We start from the raw sequence: 17560 nt of genomic DNA on the forward strand, positions 1-17560 counted from the left end.
CTCGGAGAAAACATAATCTTAAAGCACCCAAACAAAATTATAAAAAATTATCTTATCAATGAAATAGAGGAATAATAGGAATAGTTTATCTAAAATAATTAAAACTTGGATGCAGAGGGGTTAACAAAATTGGAACATTACTGTAAATCATATATTTTAAAACATTATATTATATACTGGGTTAGGGGGCAGCCTAAGGTAATCAAAGGATTTGTTGGCTGAACGAGGGTTCGTGGATTTGCCAGGCCCTTCCCTAATAAAAATAACCATAAAAGAGAGCTTTTTTTTTTTTCTTTATTAAAGAGATTTTTAGCCTTAGGCTAGTTCATCTCTAATATATAAAAGAGAGCTTAACGACGTGTTCAGGGTGTCATCCAAACCATTTGTGCGATAGTTTCCCCTTCCGGGATACAGTTCGTTTATGGTATTTGTTTATTAGGGTTGTCACGTAATTACAGATGGCCATCTGGTCGTTTTGTCTTCCAAAGGCCTTCAATGAAGCTGATTCACCCTGCTGCAACAAACCATCAGGCAGAACTTTACAACCGGTAAAGTATCTGCAGACATTGGTAATCCTTGCACTGATGGTGGGTTCCACACAGAAAAAAAAAGTTGTTGAATATTACATCCAAACTGCTGCAACCAGGTCAATCCATCGGTTGTGTACATCGATTTTGCGAACAAAATTACATCCATTGATGTAATATTGTATCTGCCTCGGTATCTGCTTTTTGCTATTACATCATTATTTCATACATCAGCTTGAATTACATTGATCGATATTACATTTTTTTTTGCTGTGCACATCACATCATGTTACTTAGGACCTAATGCAATGTTCAGCTTGAATTGGTGTCTTGCAGAATACTAGGCAGAATACGAGGCAGAATATGCATTAATAAAAATTCAATGATTATTTTTATGCGTCCCACACATGAGTTTTTGCAATATGATTAAATGATATATATATGTGTCGGACACATAGTTTTTATGTGTAAACCAGGGGGAACGACACTCATTTGGATGTATTTTTTCAGTCTAGTAATTACTTGGAATTTTCGGGGAAAAACATAATTGATGGGATTTTTTGAGTGTGTCGTGTTGACGAAAATAGAGCACGGATAGAAAAAATAGATGGGATAGATCAGGGAAATGTGAGGGGTGTTAAAAAGTTTCAGAGGAATACAAGTCCGAACGTGAAAAGGATAGGTGTAAAAAGAAGAAAAATCTGCTGCAATGTCGCTTATAGGGGGAGGGGGGGTCACCTTTATCGTTACGAATTATTACGTAGGGGAGTAAAGCTTTCCGTTACATAACAGCGAGAACATTTTGTTTTTTTTTGTTTCTTGATGTAAAGTTTGAAAATGCAGGTAAAAAAATGACATCACTAAATCTTGCTTGCAAAATGGATATGTTTTTATTTTATATCTTGAGATTTTTGCTATGCTTAAACTTTTGAAAAGCAGGTACTCGATGGTACGCTGATTTTTTGTTTTTATTTTGAATTTTAATAAATACAATTACCTAGAAATAAAAAAGCCATACCGGAATCAAAAATTAAATAAATGAGACGGACCTCCCCCCCCCCCGGTTTTGTATTTGTATTTTTGTAAAACTTGGGCCGAGTGGAAAAAATGACCTAAATTCCTTTTCCACCTGCTTGTCGTAACTTCCATGCTACAACACACAGACACCTGGGCTCTTATCCGTCGAATTCGATCGGTTTGAGTCCGGGAAATGGATGTGCATTTCCGTCTTCTCCGTGATGCTCTTGATGTTGTCCCACGACCGATTTTAGACGAGTGGTCATCATTTTTTAAAATTTTGCACCGATTTTTAACCGGCATAGCCAGCTGACATACATGGTGTTTGTTGTAGAGATTGTTGAAAACTGAGAGTGATTATGGCAGAGTGCTTCGCGGTCGACCTGAAAACTTCGAGAAACTGCACGGCTTGCTTGACAATTTGTGTGCATGCAGAAGGGATAAGTTGGGAATAGAAAAAATAGATATAGGATGGACTGAAATTGTGTGCACGTTGAAATTTTTATGAGAGGTTTTGATAAAAATGGGATAATCCTGAAGTGTCGTTCCCCCTGGTATTTATGCATTGTAAGTATATTTCAATTTTATACTATGGCACGCATAAACCATTTTTATACTAAGTTTGCATTCTCTCTCTCGGTACGGAGAGTTGCGATTATGCGTAACTTTTATACTATTTAGATTTCAATATTTTTTGAGTGACTGAACAATATTTACTCACTTATTTCTCGCGTCACTTTTCAAATAGACCAATGTAACATATCCACCATTTTGAGAAAATCGAAGTTGAAGTTCGACAGATTATTTTTTAAACTGTTTAGAAACAATACATTTTGCAATACTATTTTTAATTGAGTCAGTGAATAATAACGTTGAAAATTCAGTAGAAACGATAAAATCACAATTTAACTTTGAATTTCATGCTACAACATAGAAAAAACCACACAATTCGCGTTGTACATCGGACATGTTACATTGCACGATTATTCTCACTGACATAATCAATGAGTGTTACATTGGACGTTTTGATCTACATGATACAGATTCCTTCTCACAGATTTCATAGTAGAATACCTAACTTTAGATTGGCCCACCTTTAGAAAACGAGCACCAATCATGTTAGGCAGTCCGAATGACCGAAGTAACAATCATGTACCTACCCATCATTTCAAACTTTACATTGGACAATTTTTGAGCTAAGATTTTCTTAAATCACGCAGAAAAAACACTGAGGCGTAAACCAATAAAATATTTTGTTATTATTTAATATGAAATTTCTATTTGTTTCAGTTCATAATGAAGTTTCAAATCAATAAAGAAGCCCATTTAAATCAAACCAACACAATTGTTTAAAAATATTTATGTGTGTGTAGTGCAGTGTCAGTCTGTATCGACATCATAACATTGTTAATAAAAAATCAAAAAAGTAAAATGATCATTTTCCTACACAGCAAAAAAAAAATGTAATATCGATCAACGTAATTCAAGCTGATGTATGAAATAATGATGTAATAGCAAAAAGCAGATACAATATTACATCAATGGATGTAATTTTGTTCGCAAAATCGATGTACATCGTACAATGTGATATTACACAACCGATGGATTGACCTGGTTGCATCAGTTTCGATGTAATATTCAACAACTTTTTTTGCTGTGTAGGCATTTTCCAATATTCTATCATTACAGGAACTCCTCCTCTGCACCACTGAAATGCGTCAACATCGGCATCTACAGCAGAATCGCTACCAGCAGCACAACAATTGTCAAAATTACCCTCGAAATTATCACCAACAATAACATTAGAATCTACACCATGGTGTACAGAATTGATTTATCTTTATTAAGGTGTACAGAAAGGCGCACAAGGGAAAAACGTTCTTCCACCCGTTCAGGCACAATAAATTAACAAACAAACAGTGGCTTAGTTAGTAACTTAATTGAAACCATAATTGAAAAATGTGAGTTTATTTTTTATAATGACAGCTAATCTGACCTGGGAATTTAAATAAATTTGGTTTTGAAACAATAAAAATAACATTTCAATGCAACAAAAACGACAATTACTTTAAATGATGCTTCAATTTGATTCAAGCAAACATTTTTTTAAATCAATAAAAGCCGATGTTCAATTCAATAAAATTAGTAGTATTATCCCAACTCAATTTTGTTGTTGAATTAATCTATCAATTTTATTGATCCATATTCTATTTAAAATTTTGTTTAACATGAAACATAATTTGTTTGATTGCACTATGTTTTTTTCTGCGTGATAAATGAAAGTAAATTTGGATGGGTGTTTTTGTATCACATAGAATAGTAATAGCATAGAGGTAACTCTAAGACCACTGGGTCCCGAAGAAAATCATTATTATTTTTGGCTCACTCAGTACCAGAACAACGGTCCCAAGCAGTCCCAAGCTATTTCACTCACCCCTGCATGTTCTGCATGAATCCACACACCCCTGATGTTATCTGTCAAACTTTCATAGCGAATCAAAACAAACATAGTGTAGTAATAGAATTTCAACTAGAATAGGGTACGTTAATCGTTTGCTTGGGACCAATAGGCTACTAAAGTGGTGAGCCAATTTAAAATCGTTAGTTTCGTATTGTTTGTTGGTAATAGTTTGTATCGCTTAACTCGATTTGTTTACATTTGTTACACTCAAAGGTAAATTGAATCAAAAAAGCTTAAAAAGTATGCAGATTCCTGCTTCACCTTATTGAGTCCGAGCCATGATTACTTCGGCAGTAGTCATGCATGATTAAAATCGAAATAATCTTTTCAGTATTAAATGTTATTCTTTTCAATACTGATATATAATCAGAAAAAATTAAAATTCAATCAAAAATTATTAAAATAGAATCAAAAATGATTCAAATTTATTCAAAAAGAGATAACCTACAATCTAATTAACCATGATTAAACTGGGATTAATATCAGATGCTTATTTTTTAGAAAGAGAGGATTAATTTTTAATCATTCGATATGATTTAACTGAGTTTAATGTCAAGTTGATTAAATTTCAACCAAAATGAAAATAGTTCAATTTATCAGTGTACATTGGTCTATTTGAAAAGTGACGCGAGATTTGTGTTCTTTTCACCTTTCGTGTCGTGCTGAAAATTGACAGCACCTTGTATTCAAACGCGTGTTTATACTTTTTAATCCGTTGATACATTTTCCGGATTATCGAGTCGTCGGTTAGGCGGGGAGATACCATAGAGGTAACTCTAAGACTAGTAGGTCCCGAAGAAAAGTGTTAAAGTTTTTGGCTCAGCTCTGGTACTCTCTTTGGTCCCAAGCTAATCGATGCACCCCTCGGAACATAGGAAAATCCACGAACCCCTCATTTTATCTGTCAATCTTTCATAGCGAATCAAAAAAAACATAGTGTAATACTAGAATTTCAGCTATAATGGGATACGTTAATCGTTTGCTTGGGACCAATAGGCTAGTCAAGTAGAGAGCCAATTTAAAATAATTAGTTTCGTATTGATTGTTGCTAATACCTTAAGATCCGATACCACTGCCTCAGATTAGTGCTGACCGCAAAATTCCAAGTTCATTTTTATCCCAGTGTATCAAACTGTCAAACCGTCAGCAGTTTTTGCTCCGTTTTCCACTTTGTTCCCCGTTTATCTCATTCGAGAAAACAGTCACACAAAAGAAAGCAACGAACGAACCAACATAAAAAAAATCCATCGCGAGTGAGTCAAAATTCAAGTGCGTGTTGTTTCGTCAAATTTCCTCAGTTTTCCGGCGCATTTCCGGTAAGTTTTATTGAATTTCCCAAGCTTAGCGGTGAAATTTCATGTTGTTGATGGAATTTGGGTGGCAAAAGTGAATTTCGGGAGGATTTGGGACCGAACAACTTGGTCATGTTTTTTTTCCTTCAATGTTTGTCATTGCCTTGAATTCCATTCGGCTGACGTCAGAATCTTGCTTTCTGAGCATACAGTTTACATGGTAGCTACGGGGCATAGTCCCATCGTGATTCGTTTTTTTTTTTTTTTTTTTGGTATTTATGTGCAGATTACTAACCGCGGTCGGAAATATCCGCCTCCTAGCTAAAGTAAACAAAAAAATAACGTCGAAAGGAAGATGTGTGTCACTCCGAGCCGAACGGGTTTGTTTTCGTTCGACTTCCGGACTTGCGTGGCGACGTCCTGGATTTTAAATTTTTAATATCATCTGGTTATATTTCTGTGCAAAGTAACGAAAATAATTATTGCATTCGATTGGATTATGCAATGGGTTTTTTTTTTGTGCCGCAGGCCGCAGTAGCGCAGCGGACGCAGGCACTTAGCAATTGTTGACCGGTTTGCATAATGAGTCCATTTTTGGACAAAACAACTTCGCACTGATGATGACCATTTTTGAGCTGATAGGTCCCAATCTGTCCAAACCGGAGATGGTATCAAGTTTGAATTAAGGAATTGGAGAGTTTTCGAAGAATTTCGGTTTAATTTTGATCTAGGTAGATACCTACATAGTCAGAATGAACCAAACTCTAAAACTGTGTCACAATTTGTGCACAACTGCAAGCAGCTTACGCTGCTTCGCTTGAAGAGCTGGAGATTCGAAGATGACCATATACGGGTGATGTTTTTACGCTTTACCCTTTTTTGCTGGCGTCTCCGTCGGTCGCCGATCGTGTGGCCTTTACTTGTCTGTCGTTATTGCTGCTGCTGCTGCTGCAGTGAGACTTTTCAGCGACAGCGACAACGGGTGACCTCCTTCAGAGGTTCAGATATGGACTTGTGAACGGGCTTTCAATGCATGGTCGTGTGTTACTCGCGGTTTCAGATTGGTTCAGAATTGGTAAAAATTTCTGAAATTTTCACTACAAGCTATCTAACGTATATGAACAACGGAATCACCACCGCCGTCTTCACGGCTTAAATCCAACACTGGCGACAAGTCCAGTTGATATCGTTTACCACTACTAGCGCACTAGTAGTGAATGTGACTTAGTACACGCGAAATGGTACAACCGTGTGTAATGATTGTGGCGCTTTTACACATTCAGATTCAGTCCTCGCTCGCGACTCGTCCGGAGAAGACGAATTACCAACTTGCAACCGGAATAAAGAAAACCAGACACGTCGTGCTTGAAACACAAAGACCGCGATTGATCTGTTGATATCCATACTGCTGCTCGGCTAAGTCTATTTTAGTGTTGTATTTTTAGGTGAGTGATTGGTGGTGTGACTCTTACAAAATTGAATCACATCTGATTTTTCGTAACTGTGAGAGAAAAAAAGTGAGTGGCCTAGTATCTTCCAATGCTGCCAGCGTGCTACGGTTGTGACCAATCTGTGCGGAATAGGGCCATATGCGTGGGTTCCGGGAAGGAATTTGTTTTGGAAGACGGTCGCACTCGAGTAGCGATGTGGGAAATGTGGTGAAAAGTTAAACAGATGATTAATTGGGAGTTTTTCGTGCTACGAAGATCGCTGAAACAGAGGAATTTTGAGCACCTTCGTTAATGGAGGTGCGAATGTAGAATGAAGGTAATGGGTGTTTCCTTTTCTGGTGCGACCAACCATCGCGTTGAAGTGCAGCGGTATGATGATTCATCGAAGTGTCTTCGTCGTGGTTTGATAAAGATTTTTTAGGTAATGCAGATATGGCCTTTTTTGCGAGGCATCAATGACATGATAGGAAGCACGGTTAGTTAGTGGTAGACTGGTTTGAAATGGTATACAGTGGTGGCACAATAGGCCGATTTTCATACAAATTAGCCAACTTATGATGTTATGATCAATTGAGCTGAAATTTTGACACAGAACTACAATTATGCTGAATTTGCGTGTACGTAATATCAAATAATTGGAAGCGCCTGCCGGAAATTGATTGGCTGTTTGAAAATGGCCAACTAATTAGCACATTTATAATTCGACATTTCCGAAGTGTTATAGTTTTAAAATTTCAACGATATTGGCCAATAAATGACGGCGTGCTTAAGAAAATTATTTTATTAAAATTTCAGTTCAATTGATTATAACAATTTGAAGGCCACCACTGTATGTAACTGTACTGTCGTGAAGTCCCTTCGGATAAATCGGATATTACACGGGTAATTAGTTTCCTATTCAGAGCTCACTTTATTCGCGTCTTCATCCCAAACACCAAACCTCCCTTTTTCTTTTTCATCTCTCTCCCTCTCTCCTCCTCCATACCCCCTTTGGCGTGTTGTCAAAACCCTCATCTACATCCTCTCCCTAACCGTGCTGCCAGATCCTACAACCCCACCTTTTGTTTCTTGAATGTAATATGGCACATAGTCCTTGAATCTTGTGGGTTCACATCGTTTGCGTTTGGAAGTCTCTTCTTGAGGTATAGCTGAACTGGAACTACGCAACATATCATCTTCTAAAGCACTCTTCGATGTCCTGTTCGCCAGCTGCTGCAGATCATCTTCTGAAGCTGAACCCTCAGGCTCGATGTCAGCAACCTGGTCGCCGCTGCCTGGAACCTTCCTCAAGTGGGTAACATTACGACGAAATTCCTTTCCAGATGTTGACGACCGGCCGGTTGTGTCAGATCACCTTTTTCTTACAACTTCAAACTCTTCCGGGGAAAAAGCTGCTTCCAACTTGTGGCCTTTCTTCATTCTCTTTAAGAAGGCACGGTCACCTTCTTGGATGCTATTGGATTGAGCATGATGTTTTTCATCTGCATATACCTTTCCCTTCTCTTTCTGAAGACTGTCGAAATCTCGCACAGCCTCATCGTCAAAAGAAACGGGCACACGAGGAAGTCTGCTCTTGATGCGCCGCCCAAACATCAGTTTTGAGGGAGCTTCACCAGTTCACCAGGTAGCGTGATACACTAGCAAGAATTCGTGCAGCTCCAGTCCTTACCAAGCTCTTGTGCAATACGTAGTCTCTTTAATATAGAACGGTTCTGTCGTTCAACCTGACCATTCATTTGTGGCCAGTATGGTATTGTGTTCACTAGTTGTACCCCATATCCTTTACAGAAGTTCTTGAACTCTTCACTCGCAAATTGTGGACCGTTGTCTGCCTTAATAAGCGATGGTACGCCGTACCTGCTGAACATCTCACGAAGACGTCCGATGGTGTCACTAGAGTCTGTAGATGTCATTTCACACACTTCTAAATATCGGCTGTAGCTATCTACTACAACGAGCAGGTGCTGACCTTCGGGAAGTGGTCCAAGATAGTCAATTGCTATGTCTTCCCAAGGACCAGAAGGCAGGTCTTTTCGGAGCATTGGTTCTGGAGCATCTGGAGTTGTCACCAACACACATCCACGACAGTTTTTCACATAAGTTTCGACGTCGGCATCTAGTTTAGGCCACCAAACTGCGGTTCGGAGAAAAGACTTCATCATTTTCATTCCAGGATGGCCACCATGAGCACTGTCCATCACCCGCTGGCGCAACCCGGTTGGAATCACTATGCGATCACCTCGTAGAAGAACTCCGCCTACGTCACAAAGCTCTGCGGAAATAATACGATAAGCAGTGGGTAATAAGTCTACCGAGTTGTCTTTTAGACATTTGAAAATATCCATGATTTCTGTATCTACTCGTGTTGTGCAAAGCAGCTCTTCCCAAGAAACAGCGACAGTTTCAGCATCTACTGCAGCAATATGCCGAACAATAATCTCTTTAGCTGAATCGAAAGGTTCTATAGTGGTGCAGGATAGGCGCGACAAAGCATCAGCAGCATTCTCATCACCACGAATATGAACAACAGAATAATCGAAGCACTGAAGTCTAAGAACCCACCTTTCGATTCTGGGACAAGGGCGAGATCGAGGCGTAAACAAGTATAATAGAGAGTTACAATCCGTGAGTAGTTCAAATCTTCTTCCTAGAAGGTAGAACTGAAATTTCTCAACCGCCCGGAGCAATGCCAGGGCCTCCTTTTCCGTCTGGCAGTAGCGTTTTTCTGTTTCTGTTAAAGATTTTGACGCTAAGCTAATAACCCTTTGTTGTCCGTACTCATCGATCTGTACCAGCATCGCTCCGAGCCCAGTTGAGCTGACATCCGCAATCACTGCTGTCCTATGGCCAGCATTATAGAATCTTAACATCTGCCATAGCTTGCTTTATCGCTAGAAACGACTTTTCGTGTCGTGGTTCCCAAATAAACGTCACGCCCTTCCTGGTAAGCTCTCTAAGTGGTTCATCAAGGGTTGCTAGGTTCGGTATATACTTATTCAAGTAGTTTGCGAGTCCTAAGAAACTACGAACTTTACTTTCATTCGCAGGTGGACGAAAAGCCATAACTGCTAATACCTTGGTATGGGATGGTGCTATGCCTGATCTAGTAATTTTATGGCCGAGAAACTCCACTTTTTCTACCCTAAACTGACATTTGTCACGATTGAGCTGCACCCCTCTTTCGTTTAGCCATATCAGTACCATTTCTAGTCTAGCATCATGTTCTTCAACATTCCTTCCCACAACAAAAATATCATCCAGATACCATCGCACCTGCATAGAATTCCATCGATCACTTTTTGGAAAATCTCCGGTGCTGTTACTAGACCGAATGGTAATCTTTTAAATCTAAATAAACCCTTGTCCGTAATGAATGTGAGAATATCGCGAGAATCTACAGAATCCATAACTTGAAGAAACGAATCTTTTATATCTAACTTACTCCATACCGCTCCGCTACCGATCCTCGCAAGAATCTGATCAATCACCGGCATTGGGTGACGTTCTCGCAAAACAGCTTGATTTACTCGCCGAAGATCTACGCACAGCCGAAGTCCACCGTTAGTTTTAGCAACGACCACTAACGGGGAGACCCATGTAGTGGGACCAGTTTTTGGCTCGATGATGTCACGGTTCAGCATGTCCTCTAGCTTACGGTTGACTTCTGCTTCAAGAGGTATCGCACAGGAGTGGAACTTCGGATCAGAAAGTGGCTCCACTTGTCATTTGCGAACACTAGCGAACCTAGCGGTAGAAGGCATCTTCTGCCTGCAGTTAAGATAGGCAGCATGCTATAATAGTGTGAGTGCACATAGAAAGCCCGTGTGGAACGCTACCACAACACATAGCTTGTTGAGCAGAAAAACGAACCATTTTTGATTCACCGATTTGTTTGCACTTCCCCTTCTGTTCTGTGGGTATCGGCAACCTCCTAACGGGTTGCACAACGGGTTTCGCGTCCGGTTGCTTGTGAATATGAACTTCGATGTCTTTGATTGAAGCAAACGGTTCGATATCCTGGATATGGTTGAGATTGCTACTGACTTTCAGTGCCACTTGCAACTGTTTTGCCGTGTGATCTCCCAATAGACAAGTTTGTCCTTTCTCAACAACGTAGAATTGTGCTACAGCCGTTCTATTGTCGACTCTTATTTCAGCAGTAAACTTTCCTCGAACAACCAAAGGTTTATTGCTCCCATAAGAGAGAAACTTGCGGTCCGAATCCCTTTTGAAGTTCGCAATCAGAACGCCAGCCTGTTTTAGATGCTCCCAGGCCTCCAAGGTCACCCGGTTTGCATCCGCTCCTGAATCTACTAGCATGTCTAAACGAACACCTCCTACTTCAAACTTTAACATATTCGAAAGATTGCCGCCATAAAATGCATAGTAGATCTTATCACCTTCAGAATCTTGCGCTCGTAATTCTTCGACGGCTCTAATTTTCTTGTTCGGAGCCGAAAAGGAAGACTGACTCGACTTCATGGAGATTGGAGATGATTTGCATTTGGTATCAAAATGACCAATCCGGTTGCAGTTTCGGCATTTTTTTCCTCTTGCTGAACAAGTCTCTGATGATGAAATATGCCCAGATCTTCCGCAGTTGAAACAAACAACATTGCCAAATTGACGAACAGGCTGACGACTATATCCAGATCTGATATACGGTGCTTGAGGTCGACTGAACCTCTGCATTGGTCTTTCTTTCGCTTTGAACACTCTCTCCGCTGTGTTATTTTCGGTGGGTTTGGTAAGGTCCTGAAATTGAGACTCCACTCCTTCCAAGAAATAGTTATCAAGCGCAGTAATAGCAACAACGTAGTATTTCTTCTCAATGGACACAACTGGGAACTTTTTGCCATCTGGAAGATTGGTGAATACTTTGTCCAACAGTGCCCCCCCTAGATATAACAACTTTGCTCTTTTCTTGTACTGGTCAGTTACATCGTTGGCATCAAAATATCGTTCCAAACCACTCTGCCAATCCTTCCACTCACGATAAAGTTTGGACTTTTCTATATCCGCACAGCGAAACTGTGGCATCGGTCTCGTGTCGTGCTTCCCATCGGACACCACGACAGAGAGGAGGCCCTTTTTCACTACCGTGAACTACGCAACCAATGCCGACAAGAAATCCGTGATGCTAAGCGATCCAGCTGGATGGATTTCCTGGAAAGGATGAACGCATCGCAATCCTCGGCCGATCTCTGGCAGCGAATCAACGCCCTTAGTGGGAAACGACGCACGACACCACTTCACGTCCAGGTTAATGGTTCCACGGTTTCCGATCCGGAAACGGCAGCTGATGAACTCGGTACCTACTTCGCCGAGCTCGCAACCATTGACAAGTATGACAACAAGTTCAAGCAGAAAACCGCATCCATCGCAGACTTCATAGTACCACCCGACACCGCCAGTACCGGTATAAACCAAGCATTATCTTGGCAGGTACTACAGCATGCCCTTCGCTGCAGCAACGGGTAGTCGGTGGGACCCGACGAAATCGGATATCCTCAAGAGGCTACCGGTACCAGGACAGCTACGGATGCTAGACCTCTTCAACAAGCTCTGGCTCACTAACGGGTACCCAGCAGTATGGATGGAAAGCTTGGTAGTTCCCATCCCGAAAGCCTGGGTAGCCATCCGTGAAATCAGCCAGTTCCGTCCTATAGCGCTAACATGTTGTATGGCCAAAGTCCTAGAGCGTATGGTCAATCGAAGACTAAAGCAACACCTCGAAGCTGGAAATTTCCTTGATCACCGACAGCACGATTTCCGACAAGGTTTCGGAACGTCCACCTATTTCGCAACCATAGGGGAAGTTCTCAAGAACGCCTACGACAGTGGTCTGCACACCGAGATAGTATCGCTCGACATATCGAAAACCTTCAACAGAACGTGGACGCCCCTCGTCCTTAAGCAACTAATCGACTGAGGTCTTAACGGACCCATCGTTCACTTTATCCAGAACTCCTTCTCCAACCGCTCATTCCGAGTCGCAGTCGGCAACAGAGCTTAAAATTATTGACTGCCTAGGCTGAGTGTGAAAGCACTGCACTATTCAATCCATTGCTCTGTGCAGACAGTTTGTACCAAACGGTAAAGGACGAAGCAATGAAAGAGCCAACAAAAACATTCAGTCACTCACGAGCAGGCAACGCACACCGCTTGCCTTCGCTCACACAGCATGTAATTGAGTCATTTTTCCACAGAAAATGCACGCTCAGTCATTCAAAACAAATATTGGGTACCATCACAGAAGAATAAACGTGTTGACTGAGCTACTGACTGAGTGCTTGGCTGTCAGTGACTCGTTTACCTCTGAATCATTCAGACTCTCACGAGGCAGTGAATGATGAGGCAGATGGCAGTTCATATTCATATCAAGATGACTCAATGAACCTGACTGTTTTGCGCACTGGTCGGCAACACAAAAATCCCAGCTTTTCCCCGAGGAAACGGGTGTCCCACAAGGATCGGTTATCGCCCTGTTCCTCGTGGCGATGAACGGAGTTCTCGACACAGAATTAGCGGACACCGATTAGGAGGCCGTCCAAGTTCCGGGAGTTCTCGTTGACCGATTCCCCAACTTTGAACAGCATTTCAAGAAAAATTGCCGCAGCCGAGTGAATCTCATCCGGACCATTTACCGACAGAATAGATCGAACAACCGCAGCATCCGTTTTCACGTGGCGAGTGCAATTATCTCGACAGTCGGCTTCTGTACGGGTTGGAGATGACCTGCATCGCAACGGATAAGCTTTTAGCTACGATAGCACCCCCGCTGACGCTGCATGCATTGACGCAGGCATCCTGCCTTTCCGCTTTCGTATAACCGCTGCTTTAATCTCGAAGACATCCGGAAATCAAGGGATCTTCTTCCTCGACGAGGGGAACAGACTCCTCCGCACGGCTGCCAACGAAAATCTCCCCCCAGGTGGCCAGGGTCCACTGGCATGGAGACAAATGCTGGCAAATACCATTACCAAAATCGAAAGCCGGATTAAGGACAGGTTCAAAGCCGGAGACAATTCCGCAGCCATGAAAAGGACTGTAGCTGAAATGTTAGGAGAAAAATACCCCACGCAGACTCACCGATAGACCGACGGATCTTGCTCTCGGGCCGGGGTCGGTATCGGTCTAGCCGGAAACATCACACCGTCGCAATGTTCTGTCTTCTCTGCTGAAGCTGCTGCCATCTTCATCGCTGCTACAACGCTCTCCGACCGACCGATCCTGGTCCTCACGGATTCGCACAGCGTCATACAAGCCCTGAGCGACATCTGAGGCTCCGACTCATCCCTGGGTACAGGCGACGATGAAGTCCGCACCACCAAACACGATATTCTGCTGAGTTCCGAGGCACTGTGGAATACCAGGCAACTCTGATGCTGACTTTCTGGCTGGGGCAGGACCATCTGCCCCTCGCTATACCAACGAAGTACCGTTACACGATGTCAAGCGGTGGATCGTTAGCAAAGTACGGGAAGCTTGGGACGCAGAGTGGGCCCAAAATCGCTCCCTCTTCATCAGACGGATCAAAGGGATGACGAGGAAATGGACAGAACAGTTGAACCAGCGGGATCAGATATAGCGTCGCGTTTGAGGACCGGTCACACCGAAGATCTCGCACAACTTCGGTGGAACGCCGTTCCACAGGACTTGCGTTGGTTGTAGAACTCCAGCCTCAATCGAACACATTCCAGCCCCCAGTATCTGAACCTGCGGGAATTCCACGGTCTTCCAAATAGCATACGCGACATGCTGGGTGATGATCCCTCCACACTGGCAGAATTTTCACGGTTCCGTTCGAAATTCTTACTGCCATTCCGTTGTCTTCAACGCATCGCACCGAGAGCAAGTTGCATTCCAACTGTGGTACATGAAGGCCATCCTTCACTACTGCCGGTACTTTTCTTCCGTCGACCTTCACGGATTCTGCATACTCTGCGACGAGTGCTTGGTCAGATTTAGCCACCGCAATACGCACCTTCTTGGCCAACGGATGCAATACTTCAAAGACAGCTTTGCTCCTTACCAGATGGTCCGTCGCACCAGAATCAACAATCCAGACGATACGCTTTTCGGATAACGTAGCATTTCCTCGGCAACGTTTGCTCCAAACTTCTGCTTTCCATGAAATTTTCCTCCATTCTTTCGGTGCCGTGGTGGTCCAGATTCTTCCGTGGGACGATTTTCCAGACAGTCAGCCCGCTTGGGCCCGAACTTTCCGCAGCCAAAGCATTTAATGCCAGACTTCTTACCAGCAAATGCCGAACCTTCCGAATGTTCCGCATCGCTTGCAGGACTTGAATTTACTCGCTTCACCTGCTCATCCAGAAGTCGCTTCTTTGCGTATTCCAATGTCAACTGTAGTGGCTGTATCGTCTCCAGGGCCGTAATGAGCGCTCTGTAAGATTTGGGAAGGGCAAGCAGGAGCTGGCACACAACGTCATCTTCCTGCATATTGACTTCCGCCGCCCTCAACTCTCGCAGAATCTTCTCGAGATGAAGTAAGAAAGCCTTCACGTCGCCACCTTCATTCAACCGTAGCTCTTGGAATTGCTTCTTGAGTATTAACTTGCCTGCAATCCCAATTCGCTCGAAAGCATTCTTCAGGGCGTCCCAGACGTCTTTGGCCGTCTTCTTTTCCTTGACGTATTCATCAACTGAACTGACCGTTTATTGACTGCTTCTTTACTGTTTTCCCTCCACCACAGATAATCCGTCACGTCACACCAAACGAGCACAATGTCTTCCCGCAAAACGGCCGGCCGTCGTGGAACGACGAAGAAGCGTGCCCAGCGCGCCACCTCGAACGTGTTCGCCATGTTCGACCAGGCCCAGATTGCCGAATTCAAGGAGGCCTTCAACATGATCGACCAAAACCGGGACGGTTTCATCGAGAAGGAAGACCTGCACGATATGCTGGCCTCGCTCGGCAAGAACCCGACCGAGGATTACCTGGACGGCATGATGAACGAAGCGCCCGGGCCGATCAACTTTACCATGTTTCTGACACTGTTCGGCGAGCGGCTGCAGGGCACCGATCCGGAGGATGTCATCAAGAACGCCTTCGGTTGCTTCGACGAGGAGAACACGGGCATGCTGAACGAGGAACGGCTGCGGGAGCTGTTGACCACGATGGGCGACCGGTTCACCGACGAGGATGTGGACGAGATGTTCCGCGAGGCTCCGATCAAGCATACCATGTTCGACTACATCGAGTTCACCAGAATCCTGAAGCACGGAGCCAAGGACAAGGACGAACAGTAATTGATCCTCATTTGATTCTCTTTTTTTTTTTCTTCTGGATTCGGGCTTTGGTTCCGTATATATGTGTTTATTTGTTTAGTTTTTAGTTATCTACCTACCTACCTATCTTTCCATTTTCTAAATGTCTGAACGTCGCAATCTTTCCATTTTTCGTTTTTCCTAATTGGAGTTCCAACTATTGTCAGTATTCTTCATCGAAAATAATTTTTCTAGCATTTATGCTTCCGTTTCGACCCTTGCAAATTGTGAGCAACCGAGTTTAGCACGAATTGAGTACTCTCAGAATATTACTTATCTTCTATTGAAAACCGCAAGAAACATTTTTGAATATATTTAATATGTCATAAGAAAATGATAAGCACAAGTGACCATCAATCAATCCGAACTGTCCTCCTGTCTTTTCCTGTGTAGCAACAAACAGAATATATATTCGTAGTAAGTAGAAATTAGAATTGTGTCATATGTGTCTTGTATTGGTCCAAACGGCGGGACGATGGATTTTTCTAACGATTTTTGTGTTTGCAAATTAACTAGGTTCGGCGAAACGCAGTCGGCTCCAGCGGTCGGTGGAAGCTCATTGAGCCGCAGTGCGTCCTCGAAGGTCACCATCACAGTCAAGAAGACTGTGTCGATGAATTGAATTCCTTTCGAAGTAAGTACTTACAATAATAGAAAAAAAAATAACAGATGCAGATCGTAGCGTATGAAACCGGATCCCCCCGAGCCAGTCACAAAGTCGGTGATCCGAATCAGCTTTTCACACGGTGGTTGGTGACACGACGAACCGCAAGCCGATATCAACTGTATATTTCCGTGTCAGTGTGTAATCGAAGATGATGGGTTTGGTGCTTGATTTGCTGTTGTAATATTTGAGATTCTTTGTTTTGCAACCGGTATGTCAAACTTAATAAATGATGAAACTTGGGAACTGGATGATATGTTTTTAGAAAATCTATTCGTTGTTCGTTGTTGGAATAATCGGTATCCCAGTAAGCAACTGATCAACGTAACAACCGAAGGTTTCCTAAATAAACAAACTATGTTAATTTTTCACTCCAATTCAAACTTGTAACCAGTTGGTTACAATCCGTGGATTCTCGTCTGTATGAGTTATTGTTGGTTGGGAAAATTCACGTTTTGTTAACCCTAAAACCACAGACAAACAGACGTAACTCTTTGAAAAACTTGTTCTTGAAAACATAGTATCTCAAAACATATAACCTCAGTAACGACATCTCTCTGGCTTCTCGCGGAAAACAAGCTTGCTCGCTAACTCGTAAACAATATTGCATAAAAGTTCTATAGAATATATAGAAACGTCAAAGTGATCCGATGCCAGCGCTGCGGCGAGTAGTTCGCGGAACTGATAATGTTCAAATCAACCGTTAAATGCATCAACGAAGATACACAATGAAGAGTTACGTCTGTTTGTCTGTGCTAAAACAGTAGACATACACAAGAGCGAGAGGGCTAGTGCCGCTGCCAAAACACTCAAAGGATGCTGAAGGGAAGAAAATCGTAGCCTAAGGTAAAAGTGGA

At 42.5% G+C, this 17560-nt stretch overlaps 1 protein-coding gene across 2 annotated transcripts; it reads left to right on the forward strand.

Annotated features, from left to right (window-relative positions):
• The first annotated feature begins 5216 nt into the window (after nt 1-5216).
• sqh (Myosin regulatory light chain sqh) lies at nt 5217-16379 on the forward strand. Of its 2 annotated transcripts, none has more exons than XM_065228927.1 (2): nt 5217-5321; nt 15466-16379. In XM_065228927.1, the coding sequence occupies exon 2, from the start codon at nt 15497-15499 to the stop codon at nt 16019-16021; it is 525 nt and encodes a 174-aa protein (XP_065084999.1). In that variant the 5' UTR covers nt 5217-5321; nt 15466-15496; the 3' UTR covers nt 16022-16379. The 2 variants fall into 2 exon arrangements, with proteins under 2 accessions (XP_065084999.1, XP_065085000.1); XM_065228928.1 differs by lacking the exon at nt 5217-5321 and adding an exon at nt 6584-6742.
• Nucleotides 16380-17560: the final 1181 nt, after the last annotated feature.

The sequence above is a fragment of the Ochlerotatus camptorhynchus genome, unplaced genomic scaffold, assembly GCF_037179485.1.
Source record: "Ochlerotatus camptorhynchus isolate MF236.1 unplaced genomic scaffold, CSIRO-AGI_Acam_v1.1 ptg000304l, whole genome shotgun sequence".
In the NCBI taxonomy this organism is placed as follows: Eukaryota; Metazoa; Arthropoda; class Insecta; order Diptera; family Culicidae; genus Ochlerotatus; species Ochlerotatus camptorhynchus.